Genomic DNA, 19,701 nt, shown 5'->3' on the forward strand with positions numbered 1-19,701 from the left:
CCGCCTGGCCCCCGATGTGAGCCCCCCACCCGGCCACTGACGCATCCGTAAATAGGTCTATGTCCGGAGGGGGCAGAGAGATGGGAACCCCCTGAGAGATCCAGTCTAGGTCCAACCACCGAGCAGTCGCGTGACTGAACCATCCCTGCGTGGGGACGATTTTGTCCCAATCCTGCGAAGCCGGCTCCCAGAGAGAGCTGAGCGCAGCCTGGAAAGGCCTCTTGTACACCCTCCCTAAGGGAACCAGAGTTGCCATAGATTCCATTTGGCCCAGAATCGAGGTAAGGACCCTCACCGAAGCCTGCTGGCTGCCAGCCACGGCCAAAATGAGAGCATGAAGCTTCTGAATTCTCTCCTGCGTAGGCCGGACCGTCCAAGCGACAGTGTCGAACGCCATACCGAGGTAAACAAACCTCTGCGAGGGAGTCAATTCCGACTTCGCTTGGTTCACAGAGAACCCCAGGCTCAGAGCCCGGTTCAACACCACCTGAGTGTTCAAGTGGCACACTGATTGACTCTGATTCAGAATCAACCAGTCGTCGAGGTACGTCCGGAATCCCGATCGCACCACCCGTAAAATCCATTGGCTGTGCACTAACGCCTGCCACATGGAAATAGCCCTGGTGGGGCCCCCCCGCCACCACAAGAGTGGGGGGAACAGGGGTGATGTGATCGGGAGAGCCTCATTGGGGGGAGGGCTTTCGAGCCCCACCCCTCCCCTTCCCGAACGAGGGTTTCTTAGGATAAGGAGCACCCTTAGCTGGTGCGGCCTTATCTCCCTGTTCCTTAGGACGAGAGGAGCTGTGCTGCTTCTTGTTCCAGAAAGGCTTAGAAGAAGACTGAGATTTCTTTGGGATTTTAAACGAAATCCCAACGAGATGTCTGTCTTTAGCCTCCTGAACTTCCCGCTGCCTTGCATCCAGGGCTACTCTACCCAGGAGAGAGCCCTCAACAAAAGGCGAGGAACGCAGCGAGTCCACAGTGGACTGCTGGGAAAAGCCTGCTTGAGAAAGCAGCAAATCACGCCGTGAAAAGACAGCATGAGCATACAGCCTCGCTGAAATGCTCATCCTCTCAGAATTCACCATCCCCAAAGCAGCAAGCAGTATGGAGATGTCACTGGCTGAGGCGTCTTCCCTGAGTCTAAAAGGCTCCAAAGAGCCAGCAACAGCTCGAGTAAGAGCTCGGAGCAAAGACTCTGCCATAGAAGCCAATTCAAGATCAAGACGCCCTATCTCCTCCAGAGAAGAGAGAGAAGCGTCCGAGAACGAGACCCCTTCCTTAGCAGAAGGTTGCTTTGGCAACAAGGCAAGCAACTCCGGCGGAATTGGCAAAGTTGCCCTCGGCAAAGCAAAAGTCTGAACAAAGTTCCTTGACTTCACATTCCAGTCCAGCTTTTTCTGCACTAACGGCGAAAAAGCAGTGGCCTGCGCGTTTGACGCTAGCCATGGATCGGCTGAAGCAGGCGCTGTATCATGAGCATGCAACAAAGGGAAAGGAGTTGGCGACAGACCGCTGCCCTGAGGGGCCGGTCGAGCCAAAAGTTGCGACATGTGATAAGCCACGGCAGGCGATTCCACAAAACGAAACGATTGTGAACTCTCCTGCGAAGGCCGAAAATCATTCGCAGCGGATGGTGGAAAAGAGACATCCTGTCCTGAATCCACCACCCCCTCCGGAAAGTAACGAGCTGCCACACAAGCCGCTCTTCTCATGGCTTGCCTAAACCCAAAAGGCAAGACTACACACTCCTCATCTTCCACAGAAGAATCCGAATCCCCAGCCTCTACAGTATCACTGTACACAGGAGGGGAGACAGGAGCAACAAAAGCGTGACCCGATCCCGCTTGCCACCCACCATCCACCCCCTGCCCCACTGGGGTAGAAGGGTAGACAGTAGGCACAGAGGCCCGCCAAGAAGGCGCCAGGCCCATTGTCGGTAGACCGCTGACCGGGCGCTTGGCCCCAACAGTCAAAACCGGTCTGGCCAGTTTGAGCTACCCCGCCCGCTGCATGCGGTGGGAGTTGGCTCGTAGCTGCAGCAAGCGAACCCTGCGAGGGGTAAGACTGAGTGAGAGGCGAGACCGTGAAAGGCCGCCCCCACCCGTCAACCTGCTGTAGTCCCGTTGCTGGGGAGAGGGGCGGCTGCTAGCAGTGGACAATAGCGGCACTGACTGAGACGCCAGTCCAACAGCGGACACCCGATCATGCCCGGCGGGCGAGAAAGGGTGAGCCGCTACACCAGCCCCCACCCAGTCCCGCCCAGTGGGTGGGAAAGAGTGAGAAGCTGACACAGCCCCCTGCCCCCAGTGGGACAAGGTGGGACCAAGCCCAGGCTGTGACTTACCATGCCCCCTCTCTCCCTCTCCCACAAGGGGAGAGAGCTGACTTCCCACTGCAGTGTTGCTAAAAGCAAGCTGAGCGGGAAGAGAAAGAGAGGAAGCAGACCCCCTCTCCTTACGGAGAGAGTGTTCGAGCGCAACCGCAGCACTACCAGAGGCAGAGAGGGAAGGCCCGAACTGGTCAGGTGCACCAAGCAAGTGCGCAGAAGAAATGGCCGCCCGGCCACCCCCCCCATCCGCAGGAGTCGCCGGAGTCGACGACGACGACGACCCCAGCCGAGCCAGGGAGGAAGGATCCCCTACCGCCGGAGGCAGAGGAGGGACCCCAGAGCGAGACGCAAACTGTTGAGAAATAAAATCAAACAATTCGGACTTTAACGAGCCCAGGGCTGAAGGCCCCGGCTCCTCACCCCCATCAGGGGACGCGAGCTGTGAACGAACGGAACCCGTCCTCGGAGGGATAGGAACATCAAACGAAGTGCTATTTGACGGATCTTCTACCCGCATAATAGGCAAATCAACGTTCTTGGCTTTACCCTTAGCTTTAGCTTTCTTAACTGGGCTAAGAGCCTTGTCGCCTTCCAGTCTCGCACTCAGTTTAGCTTTGTTGTCGGCCATTTTAAGACCGGCGAAAAACAGTCACCCAGAACAAAATTATCTGCGTGCGTGTTCAAAACAAAGCTATCAACATTTACATTCCAAACGTAAAAAGGAAAGATCTCACCCAAAAGGTAGACGGACAGGTAGACCCCCAAGAACCGGCTAGTCTCACGGACGAGCAGGCATGTGAAGGCCAAAAGTGAGAGCGAAATTCGGACACGTCCACCGTGTGTTGTCGAAAGTCGAGAATGATTATTACGGATGCTGGCGCTCACGTGGTGCGCAGGGTGTTATGGGTAACCGAGCAAGGTAAGGCCATAGCAACGGCTATGGCGTCGCTTTTAGCTTGGTTACCACCCTACTAAGGGCAGGTAATTTGAGAGGTTTTTCGACATCTAGCATGTGGGACTAAAGTCAATGCATTCATAAGAATTGGAGTAAGAATATGTGATTAAATATGTGTTATAGTCGGCCTCTGTCGTACACCGTTCAAAGAAGGGAAATTCCATGTTCAATTGATAATACGTACGTGGACTCAAGAGATCATGGTATCAGTGTGACGAGTATCAGCTTCCATTAATTCACATGTACTCCTGCCTGCTCCATCACCTGAGGCTACTCAACTAATCATTTTGGTCGTTTATGCAAGTCATACCTGAAAGAAAAAAAGAGTATGTAGAGAGAATAAAGGCAAAAAGTGTCACTCACCCTCATTGCCGTCTCAAAGGATCCTGCCAGTACATGGTCCACAGGTAGTTGGGAGTTGTTGCACCACACCTGAAAATACACATTTGTAGAGCATGTTGCATGGCTATGGCTGACTCTGTGTGTGTGTGTGTGTGTGTGTGTGTGTGTGTGTGTGTGTGTGTGTGTGTGTGTGTGTGTGTGTGTGTGTGTGTGTGTGTGTGTGTGTGTGAGAGACAGAGAGAAGTATTAGCAAGAACCTACCATTCTCTCCATCATTCATGCACTCTCTCTTTCACTCTGATTCTCTCAGTCTCACTTGGATTCTCTCTCTCTGATTCTGTCTCTTAATTATCTTTCTCTGAACCACACTCACCAACACATATATATACACATGCTTAAACACCTCACACACACAACCACACACACACAAACACTCACACACATACACACACACACTTCCAATAAACACCTCACACACACATATGCACACACATACACGCATGCACACACACACGATATACCAATCATGACATTAGAAAATACAAGCACACTTTACAGCCAGCAGAGGGCAGCAGCTTACCTGTGACTGACCGGTACCCTTGGTGGGGGGCACAAAGTATCCGTCCTCCCCGGCCCCCGTGGCTGATCCTCCCAAATCCTGTCGGCAAACAATACAAGTCAATCTCTTTACAACTGGACTTCAATACAGTGGATCCCCCTTTTTTAAGACCCTACGATTTAAGACTCCCTCTCTTTGTTTGTTTGTTTGTTTGTTTGTTCATGGGCTGAAACTCCCGCGGCTTTTACGTGTATGACCGTTTTTACCCCGCCATTTAGGCAGCCATACGCCGTTTTCTGAGGAAGCATGCTGGGTATTTTCGTGTTTCTATAACCCACCGAACTCTGACATGGATTACAGGATCTTTTTCGTGCGCACTTGGTCTTGTGCTTGCGTGTACACACGGGGGGTGTTCGGACACCGAGGAGAGTCTGCACACAAAGTTGACTCTAAGAAATAAATCTCTCGCCGAAAGTGGGGACGAACTCACGCTGACAGCGGCCTACTGGATACAAATCTAGCGCGCTACCGACTGAGCTACATCCCTGCCCACCCCAATTTGAAGACATGATTTACTCAGATTTTTGGATGTCTTAAAAGGGAGGTTCCACTGTATTTGTAACACTAATACATGTACCAATAAACCGATGGACACACACAAGAGCCCCGTGATCGGGAGGTCGTGGGTTCAAACCCCGGCCGGGTCATACCTAAGACTTTAAAATTGGCAATCTAGTGGCTGCTCCGCCTGGCGTCTGGCATTATGGGGTTAGTGCTAGGACTGGTTGGTCCGGTGTCAGAATAATGTGACTGGGTGAGACATGAAGCCTGTGCTGCGACTTCTGTCTTGTGTGTGGCGCACGTTAAATGTCAAAGCAGCACCGCCCTGATATGGCCCTTCGTGGTCGGCTGGGCGTTAAGCAAACAAACAAACAAACACACACACAAGAGAAACTGGTTGATTGTTGGTCTTTCATGTCCCTTCAACCTATTTGGCTCTCCGGGACAGATTCAACTTTGCTTCTACTTTCTCACTAGAGAAAAAATATTCTGAATATTGCTTTAGTACAAGGTACCTGTAGTACGTCACGCTCCTCAGATGAGAGGAAACCTCCCAAAAAAGGACAACTTGTGTTGGCCATTTGTCTATTGCTTTAACTAAAGTATCCCTCACAGTCAAAGCAAAAGTTGACAGACTGGGACAAAAACTTACAGAGAAAATACAACTGTTTCAGGGCGAGCAATGAACGTTTATATCCTACTCAAATACAGACAAATGAACACAGACAGACAGAAACACACAGACAGACAGACACAGACAGACACAGAAATGCACATAGACCCTCTCCTCACACACACACACACACACACACACACACACACACACACACACACACACACACACACACACACACAGACAGACTGACCAGATCTGGAGGAAGCTCCAAGTCCTCCTCATCCACTTCCCAGCCTGCTCCCTCCTCACCGGGCGCTCCCTCCTCGTCAAAACCTTCCGTGCCAAAGCCACCCTCTGTAACCATAGCAACCACTCAATCACCATTCGAACAACTGTGTCTGTGGTATCTTCTTTCCTGTGTGTTTGCTCATGATGTGATGTATGTCAGGTGAACACAATGTATAATTTATCTGAGAGACATAGCCATGCAATAAAAATGACCAATCAATCAATATGAGGCTTATATCGCGCGTATTCCGTGGGTACAGTTCTAAGCGCAGGGATTTAAAAAAAAAAAAAATTTTTATTCAATCTATATCGCGCACATATAATATTCAAGGCGCAGGGATTTATTTATGCCGTGTGAGATGGAATTTTTTTACACAATACATCACGCATTCACATCGGCCAGCAGATCGCAGCCATTTCGGCGCATATCCTACTAAAGACTCGGCTCAATTTACTAAGCAGCCCCACAGGTTAGACTACCAGTTTCATTTAGCTAGAACTGTTCAGCTAGAACGGTTTAGCCAGAACAGTTTAGCTAATTTTCACACGTTTTCTGACTTGTCATTTTTCTTTACAGATCCTGGGTCTCACACAAAAATGCAAAGTAGTGAAAATATGCAGGGATTACATTATATTTGTATGGCATAACGTGTGCACACCAAGACTCATACATATATACACACTCACAGACCCCCACACAAACCACCCATACCACTATCAGTACGCCTGACTAATACCCTATTTTGTTTTCAGAATTCTAAGATTTTTAGTGGTAAAATACTGGATATTATCAGTTCATACAATCATCAATATACTTCATGTTGTGCCACCCACATCAACACACCTACACATACACAGCTCTGGAGAAAACCCCAGATACATGCATACACCTCCCCCCCCCCCCCCCCCCCCAGCTAAGACAGAGAGAGACTGACCTTCGTCCAAAATGAGGGCGGCATCGTCGCCCCAGCCTCCTCCTGCCCCTTCGTCCAGATCTTCTGCCGCCGCCAGCGCTGAGGGCTTACCTACCATCACAACATACAGGTACAGGTTATGACATTTGGAAAATAGAAAATCAACAAGAAAAAAAAGCCACAGGCACAGCAAACTATTTGAAATTAAGAGCAATTTTTAGTAGTTTCTACCTGATTTTTCTTTCAAAATCTGGGACCTTATCAGCAAACCATTTTTGAAATCCTTGAATATTAACTCAGTAAACCATTTTCAAAATCCAGTCTTATCTGTCAACTATTTAAAAATCCAAAACCTTATCTCTAAACCATTTTCAAAATCCAAAACCTTATCTGTAAATCATTTTTAAAATCCAAAACCTTATCTCTAAACCATTTTCAAAATCCAAAACCTTATCTGTAATCCACAAGGGGGCTCCATAAGCCATTCCTCACACGGCATAAATAAATCCCTGCGCCTTGAATATGTGCGCGATATAAATTGCATAAAACAAAAAATAAAAAAATCCCTGCGCTTAGAACTGTACCCACGGAATACGCGCGATATAAGCCTCATATTGATTGATTGATTGACTGAGGTAAAACACACATACATGGATGTGAAAGAGGACTCTGAAAGATTGCTCTTCAATTATACTCTTGAACAAAAACAACAACTTCTCAGGCCCAATTTGTTTTCCTCTTGGTATAGTCAGTCACCTTCCTCAGAAAATTGTGGACCCAAAATCTACTACCACAGTGTTGGGGGTCTGATAGCTCAATGGGTAGAGCACCAGATTTGTGATACTTGGGTCATAGGTTTGAATCCAGGACGGGACGGACAAAGGTTGACTTTATGTAAAGAATCATTCAGCCAGAAGCGAAGGTGGCTAAATTTGTTACACCTAAACAGGGCGGGGATGTAGCTCAGTCGGTAGCGCGCTGGATTTGTATCCAGTTGGCCGCTGTCAGCGTGAGTTCGTCCCTACGTTCGGCGAGAGATTTATTTCTCAGAGTCAACTTTGTGTGCAGACTCTCCTCGGTGTCCGAACACCCCCGTGTGCACACGCAAGCACAAGACCAAGTGCGCACGTAAAAGACCCTGTAATCCATGTCAGAGTTCGGTGGGTTATAGAAACACGAAAATACCCAGCAGGCTTCCTCCGAAAACGGCGTATGGCTGCCTAAATGGCGGGGTAAAAAACGGTCATACACGTAAATTTCCACTCGTGCAAAAAACACAAGTGTACGTGGGAGTTTCAGCCCACGAACGCAGAAGAAGAAGAAGTTACACCTAAACACGCACACACCTGGGTAGCGCCACTCTTGTTGCCGCTAGCTTTCCCCTGGAAGAAAGCGACCTGAATTTCCCAGCACTGGGATAATAAAATAATGGGTGACAAAATGAAACAAAAAGAGGTGAGTAAATCCATGGGCAGTAGGAAAAGCATGAACAAAAGGCAACTCTCAGTTAGGGCAAGATCATAGGAATATGCGCAGTCGTAAGGTTATCAACAATTTTTGTGTGTTAATTCTTGTAAGCATCTGGAAAATTGAAGCAAGAGTGGCAAGATACGTCAAGCTGAGCAAAGGTGGCAGTGAAATTTAAATCACGCACAACACCAATCAGCTTCATGGTTCATTTCCAACTCTATTGACTGGATTCAAACTGTACAGACTTTGAACTGAAGTTGAATTAGGTCAACCTTTCTGTTCTTTTACTGTTTTTTTCCTCTTTCTTTTTTCCTTTTTGGCTAATAACCCAAATAAGCTTTAGGTGAGGTTCACGGTCCCACTGAGTCAATCTCAAACGGTCGCTGTTCTGTTATTATGTGATGTCACTTCTACATGTTTAATTCAGGACTATACACTTTTTCTTTTTTCTTTTAATTAGAATCGGGTTCAATTCAGGACTATACTCTTTTTTTCTTTTTCTTTTTTTAGAATGACTGTCTCACTACAGCTAAAGTTATTCATGATAAAGCAGCTACACACCACAACTTCAGCGACCCCCGTTAACTTACCTTTGCTGGTACCTTACCAACCGAGGGAAACAAGGAAAGGAAGATTATCAGTCAACACACAAACCCCTGAGGAGAAATCAGATTTAGAGTAACACTTGGGAAGACGTACAAGTAATAAGAGCTGTTGGAAGGAAGGAAAAACAGCGATACAGACGGCATGGTAATGCTACAGTGGGGTCCCCCTTTTAAGACCCCCCCCCCCTTATAAGACCTTGCTTTCTTAGATTTTCTGTTCATAAAGTCTTTAAATTTACCTCCATTTTAAAACTCCTTCCCTTTTAAGACTTGATTTTGTCCAATTTGTTTAGGTCGTAAAAAGGGGGGGTTCCACTGTATAAGCTATTTTCAAAATGCCATTTTACCTTTTCTGTTCTCACCAGAAATCTCCTGATGTAGGGAGGGAGTTTGGTTAGTTTTGTGTGTGGTTGGGTTTTGGTTTTTTTTTATGGGAGGGGGGGGGGGGGGGGGGGGGGGGGAGGATAAGGTCGGTCTGGGAACCGGCAACTCTAACAAGAAAATATTTAAGGGTCAGGTTTCTCACCAGCATTATCTCCCGTTGCGGGGAGTTTTTTTGTGGGGGAATACGGTCAGTCTGGGAACTGGAAACTCTTAAAAGAAAAAGTTTACGCAAAAAGCCAAACACGTAGAAAACTACACAAAAGGTGAAGCACTGACCTCTGCTAGCCATGGCGCCCTCGAAGAATCCCTTGGACACGGTGAGCAGGGGCCAGTTGTTCTCTTGCAGACAGATGGGGGGTGGGGGCTGCAGCAGCTTGGCCGCAGGGTACAAGTCCGGCTTCTTCTCCTCCTCCGCAAAGCTCTCCTCCAGCTCCGCCGCCTCCTCCTGCAGCCCGTGGGTGGCAGCCGTCAGGTATGCCAGCGATTCTGTCAGGTGAGAAAATGGTGATGAATTTGTGAAACGTTCATAAGGTTATAGTGACAGGTATGAATGGGGATTACTTTCCGTCCATGGGGTGTGTTAGTAGGTGTAGTCAACATTCTAGTCACTGTTCTTGGTCTTTTATTTATTGTAATACACCTTCTGTAAGCAAGCCTTTAAATGACATTTCCTTTCTCTGTATGGAGACATGTCTTAGGGTCACTGGTCATCTTTTTTCATCAAAGCACGGAAACAGAAAAACAAAAACAAAAACTACCACTACCCGCAGCATTATCAAGAAGACAACCAGTCACTCACTCTGTCCACAGTTCTTGAGGATCTTGACACGCTCCGGGACGTCGCCTAGCAACAGGGCGTTCTGGTAATGGCCGCTGGTGTCCTTCCGGATCTCAGCTGGAAAATAAGAAATAAATGATTAATTTGTGTTTTCTTGCTGCCCCGCCTTCGGTCTCACTATACTTTTATCCTAGGTTCAGTTTCACACTCACAGACAAAAAAGGAAGACAGACAGACACACACATATAAGGCAAAAAAAAAAAGAAATGTCTGTTTACGGTAACATAGGCCAAAAAAAGAGGGTCGGTAGGTCGGGATTTTTTTTTTCTTTTCCCAAAAACCATATTTTTACGGGTTTTTTTGTTTTGTTTTTTTTCTCCCCAAATGTCAAAAAAAAGTCTAGGGTCGCGCGAAAAAATAGGGTCGGTCGGGTTACCGTAAACAGACTATTTTTTTTGTTGGCCTAATAGTCTCTGTCTCCCTCTCTACAATACCAAAGTGCAACCCAAATACAGCTGTGAAGTAAGCTGCATGCACTCAACCTTCTCCATTAGTTCTCACATACAATCAGCTCTCTCTCTCTCTCTTTGTATAAGGGACAGGTTGTAAGATGAGGATCTGCCTAAAACATCTATCCTTTTCTAATAAAGTTCAGTTTCAGTCTCTCTCTCTCTCTCTCTCTCTCTCTCTCTCTCTCTCCATCCCCCACCCTACTCACCAATCTTCATCATCTTCTTAAGCTTCTCCAGGTTTCCCGTGATGAGGTAGAGGAAGGAGAGCTTGTCGAAGTTCTTGGTCTTCTGGTAGGCCATCTCCACGATCTGGTGGTTGCCCTGCAGGAGGGCTGCCTCCCCCAGTCGCTCCCAGCACGCAAGGTCGTCCAACGCTCGCGCCGCCTCCAGGGCAATCTGACACACACAGATTTGTTATACAGCTAAACAACTCTTTTCTTCTTCTTTTCTCTCTGCTCGCGCGAGTGTGCGTGTTTGATCCAGTGGTATGCCCCATTATTTATTTTATTTTCGAAAACAATTATTTTTCTCCGCTTCTTAAGATTGTGATTGTATGGTAAACCTTTGTCATCAGGTATGGGGATTAACAGTTAAGGTAGTGGTGCCGATGTGGAAATTTGTGTATAAAAAAAAAAAATCCCCATACCTAGCTATATCACAACATTTCTGATATAGTTTGAACTCCGGATTCAGGAGACAAGGCAACCATTTCTTTATGTTTTGGACAAATTCCGACATAAACGCTTTGTCCTGTCTGAAAATCTGGACCTTTCTTGTTTCTTGATTCTTGAAATGGGGGTGTCAATGCATGGCCAAACTCACCTCAATGTTGCCACACTCGAGGGCCAGACCGAAGCGGGTCTTCTCGTCCTTGACAAAGTGCAGCGCCACCTCTGGGTAGCCCTTCTTCTGCAGGTAGGCGATGATGGACTGTCCCACCAGCTTGGCGTTACGCACCATGTGCAGCACCTGCAACCGTCAAATGCCGGCTATCAAACAGGGCAATATTTTCTGTGCAGGTAAACCATTTAGCAGGTTGAAGACGAAGAAAAACACAAAACTTGCTGAAATCCAAGAACAGACTGACTGCCAACGTTTCAAAACTTAGAATAATACACCCAATTAAGAACGATAAATTACTGGAACGGTTAATTTATGACAAAACAAATAAATTAAATGTTCCAGTAAGCTTGCCCCAGTATTTCTATAGAAACAAAGGAAAGCAACTCTTCCGCAACTAATAAAAACATTAGTGAACGTGGGAGTCTCAGCATGAATGAAGAAGAAGAAGAAGAAGAAGAAGAAGAAGAAGAAGAAGAAGAAGAAGAAGAAGAAGAAGAAGAAGAAGAAGAAGAAGAAGAAGAAGAAGAAAAAGAAGAAGAAGCAGAAATCAGATGGGACTCACCTCTTCATACTTGCGGTTGACAAGGGCCAGCTTGAAGCGGTACTCTGTGGGGTCGATGTTGAGGACACGAGGGCGACACTCACGATCCAGGCAGTACACGTTGGTTCCCTTGATGCGCGTGATGTAGATGGGCAGGTCCAGGGTGCGGATGATGCCGTGATCACTGCAAAGACAAGAAAATGTTCAAATTGGTGAAGTTTTGTCACCGATACAGTGGAACCCCCCTTTTAAAGCTTCCAAAAAACTGAGAAAGTCAGTTCTTAAAAAGGAAGGAGTCTTAAAATGGGGGTAAGTTTTCAGAGGTAATGACCAGAACGTCTGAAAAAACAGGGTCATAGTAGGGAGTAAGTCTGAAATTCGGAGGTCTTAAAATGGGGGTAAGTTTTCAGAGGTAATGACCAGAACGTCTGAAAAAACAGGGTCATAGTAGGGAGTAAGTCTGAAATTCGGAGGTCTTAAAAGGGGGGTTCCACTGTACTACATGACCCCCCCCCCCTTTTATTTTTTATAAAGATCTCCACAATTCTGAGAAAATAAAGGCTTTAAAGGGAGGTAAGTTTACACGGGTTATGAACAGAAAATGTGGAAAACTAGGGTCTTAAAACAGGGTTTCCACTGTACTGGCAGAGAGTATGGATATTATTTGAGCTGTGGAGAAGCGCTATCTTTCTTTCTTTATTTGGTGTTTAACGTCGTTTTCAACCACGAAGGTTATATCTCGACGGGGAAAGGGGGGGGGGGGGGGGGGGGGGGGGGGAGACGGGATAGAGCCACTTGTTAATTGTTTCTTGTTCACAAAAGCACTAATCAAAAAATTGCTCCAGGGACTTGCAACGTAGTACAATATATTACCTTACTGGGAGAATGCAAGTTTCCAGTACAAAGGACTTAACATTTCCTACATACTGCTTGACTAAAATCTTTACAAACATTGACTATATTCTATACAAGAAACACTTAACAAGGGTAAAAGGAGAAACAGAATCCGTTAGTCGCCTCTTACGACATGCTGGGGAGCATCGGGTAAATTCTTCCCCCTAACCCGCGGGGGGGTGGAGAAGCGCTATATAATGTTCTAATATTATTATCATTATTATTATCATTATTATTACTAAGGAGGCAAAAAGAGGAACACAATTGTCCATGAAGAAATTGTCCTATTGCTGTTGAGATTTGAAACTGACAACATGTGATGAGATTTGTATGGGGACTGAAGGCTTTTTGACCCGTGTAACAGCCAAGCCCATCAAATGGAATGCAGAGCCAGTGATTGGCAAGGACATTGTTATGAAGGATTCAATCAGAAATAGGAGAACGACGAAGATTAAGATTAACCATAACAGCACAAACTGTCAGTGTTCGGTATCATCACAACAGCACATGGTGACAAGACGCCAAAGGTTTTCAAACTGAACCTGGTATCTGCAGAAATATCACACTGCACATACAAGACTGGATGTTCAGAGAAACTACTTACTGTATGTATTCTTATTGCGCACACACATACAAAGTTGGATAAGTAGACCATCAGTTAACATGGGCACTCAGTACTGTACGTACCATACCCATTGGTGAGAGAGTATTTGTGCAGAAAAACTTAACGTCGGATAAGAAAACCATCAATTTAAATGCACACACACAACTGTACATACCCGTTGGTGAGAGCGTATTTGTGTGGACATTCTTAACCTCAGATACGTAGCCAATCAATTTAAACGCACACTGTGACAGAGCTGCACATACCCGTTGGTGAGAGCGTATTTGATGTGGTTGCTAGTGGTGTAGACGAAGATGCCGCTCTCGTCCCAGGCTCCTGACTTGACGCGGATGTTCTCATGGATCGTACACAAGTTCTCCAGCTTGCGATTGCAAATGGAAATCACTGAAAAAATAAGAATGACAGTCCCATGTTACCTTTCAGTAGCCAAAGGTATTTTCATGGACACTGATTTCAGATTTAAATTAAGTATCCAATGTGAACAGGCCTATCTAATAATTGGAAAAGTAGGTTTATTCAGCTTTTTGTTTTTCCAAAAAGCTGTATTCCTGTCAAGAAGATGTTAAAGCTCTCATGTTAGCTGATTTTATTACAAATCAAACATAATGTTAACACACATGTACATAATGTATGAACAAGCACGTCTCTTCACAGACACACATGCGCTCGCAGTTACGCTCGCATACGTATGCACGCACACCACATGCGCAGACGCACGCACTCTGACACACGCAAAGATAAACAAAAATACATCATGTCTTACTATTTTCTTTCACACTTGAGTACACCCCAACAAAAACTTACCCACTATCACTTCAAGCTAGTGACGCTTAGCCTAAAGCAAATCCAAAGTTTCACTGAACATATTCAAATATTTCTCATCCATACTTGACAGAAACTGTTGATTACGGGCAATATGGTACAAGACCATGAAAATATTTTTACAAATCTTATCACCATAACACTCCTGTCATCCTCCCACCCCCCCCCCCCCCCCAACCCTTTCTTAGCGTATTAACACCTCATGACCCAAATAGTCACTAGAACTGGGGACAAAATAGTTAATTATTTTGATTAATTAATTAGCATAGCTTGACAGGGCACTAACCGTGCTTGCTGAAGAGAGCGACGTGAGACATGTCAGCCGACCAGATGGCTCCCTTCAGCTTGGAGATCTTCACAGACGCCAGGGTTCTGAAAACATGCATTTCAAACTTCATTTTCTGCAACCTCAAGTTTGGTCTTTCAATGAACTCACACCTCTGGGACAAACTTATCAAGGTTATGGAAGAATCACACAAACAGTAATGAAGAGACAATTAAAATTAAAAGATGCATTTAGGGGGAAGGGGGGAGTGGGAGTCACTTAAAAAAGCTAAAGAGGGTGATGCAGAGGGGACAAACTGCATTGTTTTATCTATTCATTGCGGGTGGGGATGTAGCTCAGTCAGTAGCGCGCTGGATTTGTATCCAGTTGGCCGCTGTCAGCGTGAGTTCGTCCCCACGTTCGGCGAGAGATTTATTTCTCAGAGTCAACTTTGTGTGCAGACTCTCCTCGGTGTCCGAACACCCCCCGTGTGTACACGCAAGCACAAGACCAAGTGCGCACGAAAAAGATCCTGTAATCCATGTCAGAGTTCGGTGGGTTATAGAAACACGAAAATACCCAGCATGCTTCCTCCGAAAGCGGCGTATGGCTGCCTAAATGGCGGGGTAAAAACGGTCATACACGTAAAAGCCGTGGGAGTTTCAGCCCATGAACGAACAAACAAACAATCTATTCATTGCTCTCACTTTTGCTGTTCTTCAAAGTATTTAGAAAAATAAACAAAGACACACCATAACACAGACTCCATCCCTTCCTCTCCCCACCTTCCTTCCTCCCCCCCCCCCCCCCCCACAATCACTCTCTCAAACCCCAATCCCCCTTCAAGCACACCAGGTCAACCAGTCACCTTTTTTGCTGCACATCAAAGAGAGTGACGGAGTCGGAGTCCTTCAGCAGCAGACAGCCAGTGCCGGCGTAGAAGATTCCTTCACAGTTGGGCGACTGGATCTTCTTGGTGATCTCGTTCTTCAGGTTCTTGATGATGATCTGAAATAACCAAACACAATTTACATTACTTACTTAAATGATTATGCAATAAGTTGATCTTAGTAGTGTATTTATGTTCTATTAAGCTTTTTTTTAATCGTGTCTGTGTTATTAGAAATGCAATGTGGTACGTGCCAAAAGAAAAATCTCCCTGTTTGTGTAAAATGAAAATGGACATTAAAGTTTTCTTATCTTACCTTATCTTAACATACATGTTCTACTGACTAGACCAAGCAGATCATACAAGTTCAATTGGTATTATATACAGTTTATATTTTATGCAAGAAGAAAGGTGGGTGACAATTTAAACTGCAAGAAGAGCACTCCAAGACCCGAGACCATAACTGAAACAAGAAAAGCAGAAAATGCTTATAAATACGACTCACCATAATCAATCAATCAATATGAGGCTTATATCGCGCGTATTCCGTGGGTACAGTTCTAAGCGCAGGGATTTATTTTTTATTTTTATTTTTATGCAATTTATATTGCGCACATATTCAAGTCGCAGGGATTTATTTATGCCGTGCGAGACGGAATTTTTTTACACAATACATCACGCATTCACATCGACCAGCAGATCGCAGCCATTTCGGCGCATATCTTACTTTTCACGGCCTATTATTCCAAGTCACACGGGTATTTGGTGGACATTTTTATCTACGCCTATACAATTTTGCCAGGAAAGACCCTTTTGTCAATCGTGGGATCTTTAACGTGCACACCCCAATGTAGTGTACAAGAAGGGACCTCGGTTTTTCGTCTCATCCGAAAGACTAGCACTTGAACCCACCACCTAGGTTAGGAAAGGGGGGAGAAAATTGCTAACGCCCTGACCCAGGGTCGAACTAGCAACCTCTCGCTTCCGAGCGCAAGTGCGTTACCACTCGGCCACCCAGTAGTACAGTGGAACCCCCTTTTTAAGACCTCCCCATTTAAGAATCTCTCCCTTTTAAGAACCTTTATTTTCAGAGTTCCTGTAAATTTACCCTCGTATAAAAACATCCTCCTTTATAAGACCTGATTTTCTGAAATTTTTGTGAGGTTTTAAGGGGGGGGGGGAGTCCACAGTATCGTATACAGTTTACTTCTGTAGATACACTACCACAAGTGAAAAGAGGCTCTAACTTCAAATGCAGCTGTCAGTGAAACTGTCGATCCAACAAGAATGTTGGAAATACTGGAGTAACACCATTCTACGCCTGTCAGCTTAGATCAACATACCGAGTGTGTTCTGTCCAGAACAGCAAATCTGTTTCGTGCCACCCACACTGCTGTCAGCTTAGATCAACATACCGAGTGTGTTCTGTCCAGAACAGCAAATCTGTTTCGTGCCACCCACACTGCTGTCAGCTTAGATCAACATACCGAGTGTGTTCTGTCCAGAACAGCAAATCTGTTTCGTGCCACCCACACTGCTGTCAGCTTAGATCAACATACCGAGTGTGTTCTGTCCAGAACAGCAAATCTGTTTCGTGCCACCCACACTGCTGTCAGACCGGCAGACCTCTTGCCTTCAGGGGCTGTAAAGATATAACTTGTCTTGTTAAATGAGATCTAAACAATTGTGTGTGTGTGTATGTGTGCGTGTGTACGTTTGTTCCCCCCCTCCCCCCCTTTTTTTTTCTTTTTTTTTTCCCTCTGTCCCCCCCCCCCCCCCCCCCCTTTTTATGAATGTGTATCACTTTTAGTCTAGTATGCCTGTGCCCATGACATCATCCAACCACTTCTCTCCCCTTTCATTCATTTCCGTTCCTAGAGTTCCTTCCCTTTTTTGCATGTTTCCCCTCCATTTTCTTTCAAACCTTGTTCGTTCCGTGTTGCGTCTGCTTTTTGTTGTCTTTTGTGTTCTTGTTTTTCCTGATGAAGCTTCCATAAGCGAAAATTCGTACCGTCTTGTCTCGTTCTTGTATTGGTGAGTACAGTATTCCTTTGTTTTTTAACTTTGTTAAATGAGACAAAAAGATAATTTAACAAACAAAACAAATTTCTGCTAATATTTATCAGTCTTAAACAGCCAAACACTCAACCTAAAAACAAAACCCGTTTTTGTTTGTTTGTATCAATGTCATTCAACTGTTGACAATATACTCCCATGCCTCTTATTCCCTTAAAAAGTCTTCAAAAGTGACTTATACACATACAACTTGGGAAAACTGAAACTGAAACAGCAGAAAGGATGATAGAAAACAAACCTACATGCAGAGCAAAATCCATGAAAGAAAAAAAAGACATGTGTGCTGTTAACTCTTCTGGTTTTAAAAACTAGGTATTCATCCACACACACAAAATAAAAAATAAAATAAAAACAAAAACAAAACAAGAATAGCTCACCATCAGGGTTCTGGGAGTCACTGTCCTTGGGGATGATGTAGAGGTCGTAGGTGCTGTTCTCCACGTTAGACGCAGTCTGATGAAATGAAACAACAAAAATCATCACAATTCTCAGCGTGACTAAATATGTAAGCACAAAAAAAAAAAGATCTGAGCGATTTTATAAGTCAAGTTCAAAATTTAGGAAACAGAGCTTTTGCTTTGTACAGAAAAACTCTGGTCAAAAACAACAAGGAAAGCATGAGAAAGGGCGCGGAGCAGAGATGAAGAGAAAAAGAGAGGTTGCAGTTCAAAGACAAAGAAGTGGTCAAGTGAGAGTGTCTAAGGGAGAGAGTAGGCGTTGGTGTGTGTGTGTGTGTGTGTGTGTGTGTGTGTGTGTGTGTGTGTGTGCGCGTGCGTGCATGTGTGTGAGAGAGAGACACACACAAAAACAGAGAGTGAGAGTGTGTGTGTGTGTGTGTGCGTGCGTGCGTGCATGTGTGTGAGAGAGAGACACACACAAAAACAGAGAGTGAGAGTGTGTGTGTGTGTGTGTGTGTGTGTGTGTGCGTGCGTGCATGTGTGTGAGAGAGAGACACACACACACAAAAACAGAGTGAGAGTGTGTGTGTGTGTGTGTGTGTGAGAGAGTAGGAGAAAAGGTGAGTAGAAGAGAGGGAGTTGGGTGGTGTGTGAGTGCGGTGGGGGGGGGGGGGGGGAGGGGAGCAGAGAGAGAGAGTAAAGAAACCCAGAAGTCAACCCAGAGAATGCAACCAAAGGTTCCAGGGACAGGAAACAAAAGACATGTCAATGAGAGGAAGCAAACAAATAGTGGGGAAGTAACAAAGTCCAGCAACTCACAGTGCACAGCAGCACAGCATTCTCGGCAGGGTTGTACGACATGCTGGTCACCGGTGTGCGTGATCCTCTGCTTAACACAGAAAACACCGGAAGATCATTTACAATTCAAAAGCTCTTCAAACAATCTGCCAAACAACAAAATAAGGTACATGTATATATATATATATATATATTGCAATTTATAATGTATCGATTGGAGATTGGATTTCCCTTCTTTGAGCCATGTGACGTCAGAGGCCGACAAAACTTTATAATTTGGTGTTTCAGGTTGACCGAAACTTGAAAGGAACTTCAAAACACACGTCATGCGTGTTTGATTGCATGTGTGTGTGCTTTTCAATGTCAAAACAACAACAAAGTCAGTACATGACGTGTGTTTTGTAGTTCTTTTGAAGTTTCGGTCAACCTGAAACGCCCAAATATGAAACTGATGTGTTTGATTGCATGTGTGTGTGCACAGGAGTGTGTGTGTGCTCGTTCAATCGTCAAAACAACAACAAAGTCATAGTACCTGAAAGGAATTCGATCGATACATAAATGTTATTTGCGTGTTTGACCAAAATATGACATTTTACACAGATCTCGACAGTCATTGTTCACCTCGACCGCTAGCGCGGTCTCGGAGAACAATGACTGTCTCGATCTGTGTAAAATGTCATATTTTGGTCAAACACGCAAATAACGTATATTAAACCCTCTTCGAATAAAAAAAAGCAAATGCTTATACGACCTACCTTTCATCACATGTAATATATGAGAATTTTTGATTTTTGTGTGCTGCTCTAGCTTCATAAATGAATTCAAGAGAACGATGATTGCCTACTTATTTACCCAAATATGACCTTTTTGTGACCTGTACTAATCAATTTAATGATCAAATCCTAAGAACATCCCACAGATAAAAACTTGCCCCTGTGTGCACTCAGGCGAGTCAAAAACCTTCTAACCTTCAAGGTAAGGTACTTTACTAATAAAGCCTCCTATTTGTTCTTTATTTTACGCTTTTGGGCTGAATGGTGTTTCTGACTAGGCTAGCTAGCCCAGTATTTCATGGCGACAACTCTACCATTCATACTGTCTGTTCATTTTGTTTGTCCAGTTGTTGTTGAAGTTTGTTGTTATAATTGTTTAAATTATTACTTTTATTGCTTTAGGTTTCTTTTACTATCCCCCTTAAAATGTCTGATCAGTCTTTTTACAAGCTAAGAATTCC

The 19,701-nt window shown here is 45.1% G+C and overlaps 1 protein-coding gene across 4 annotated transcripts in view; it reads right to left on the reverse strand.

The window, feature by feature from the left end:
- LOC138947760 (coatomer subunit alpha-like) overlaps window positions 1-19,701 on the reverse strand; it is a 43,643-nt gene that overhangs the window by 9,703 nt on the left and 14,239 nt on the right. Inside the window, exons 10-25 of one of the 4 annotated variants that reach the window (XM_070319319.1) lie at window positions 18,489-18,555; window positions 17,649-17,724; window positions 16,755-16,837; window positions 15,175-15,314; window positions 14,328-14,413; window positions 13,465-13,603; window positions 11,722-11,884; window positions 11,139-11,285; window positions 10,523-10,712; window positions 9,826-9,921; window positions 9,303-9,512; window positions 8,628-8,639; window positions 6,589-6,678; window positions 5,616-5,719; window positions 4,210-4,287; window positions 3,651-3,719 (exon numbers count right to left, since the gene is read on the reverse strand). In XM_070319319.1, coding sequence (XP_070175420.1) covers window positions 3,651-3,719; window positions 4,210-4,287; window positions 5,616-5,719; window positions 6,589-6,678; window positions 8,628-8,639; window positions 9,303-9,512; window positions 9,826-9,921; window positions 10,523-10,712; window positions 11,139-11,285; window positions 11,722-11,884; window positions 13,465-13,603; window positions 14,328-14,413; window positions 15,175-15,314; window positions 16,755-16,837; window positions 17,649-17,724; window positions 18,489-18,555 — 1,750 coding nt within the window. Of the gene's footprint in view, window positions 1-3,650; window positions 3,720-4,209; window positions 4,288-5,615; window positions 5,720-6,588; window positions 6,679-8,627; window positions 8,640-9,302; window positions 9,513-9,825; window positions 9,922-10,522; window positions 10,713-11,138; window positions 11,286-11,721; window positions 11,885-13,464; window positions 13,604-14,327; window positions 14,414-15,174; window positions 15,315-16,754; window positions 16,838-17,648; window positions 17,725-18,488; window positions 18,559-19,701 lie in introns of all 4 variants that reach the window. The other 3 variants (XM_070319318.1, XM_070319321.1, XM_070319320.1) reach the window with 3 other exon arrangements.

This window comes from Littorina saxatilis, linkage group LG14, assembly GCF_037325665.1.
Source record: "Littorina saxatilis isolate snail1 linkage group LG14, US_GU_Lsax_2.0, whole genome shotgun sequence".
In the NCBI taxonomy this organism is placed as follows: domain Eukaryota; kingdom Metazoa; phylum Mollusca; class Gastropoda; order Littorinimorpha; family Littorinidae; genus Littorina; species Littorina saxatilis.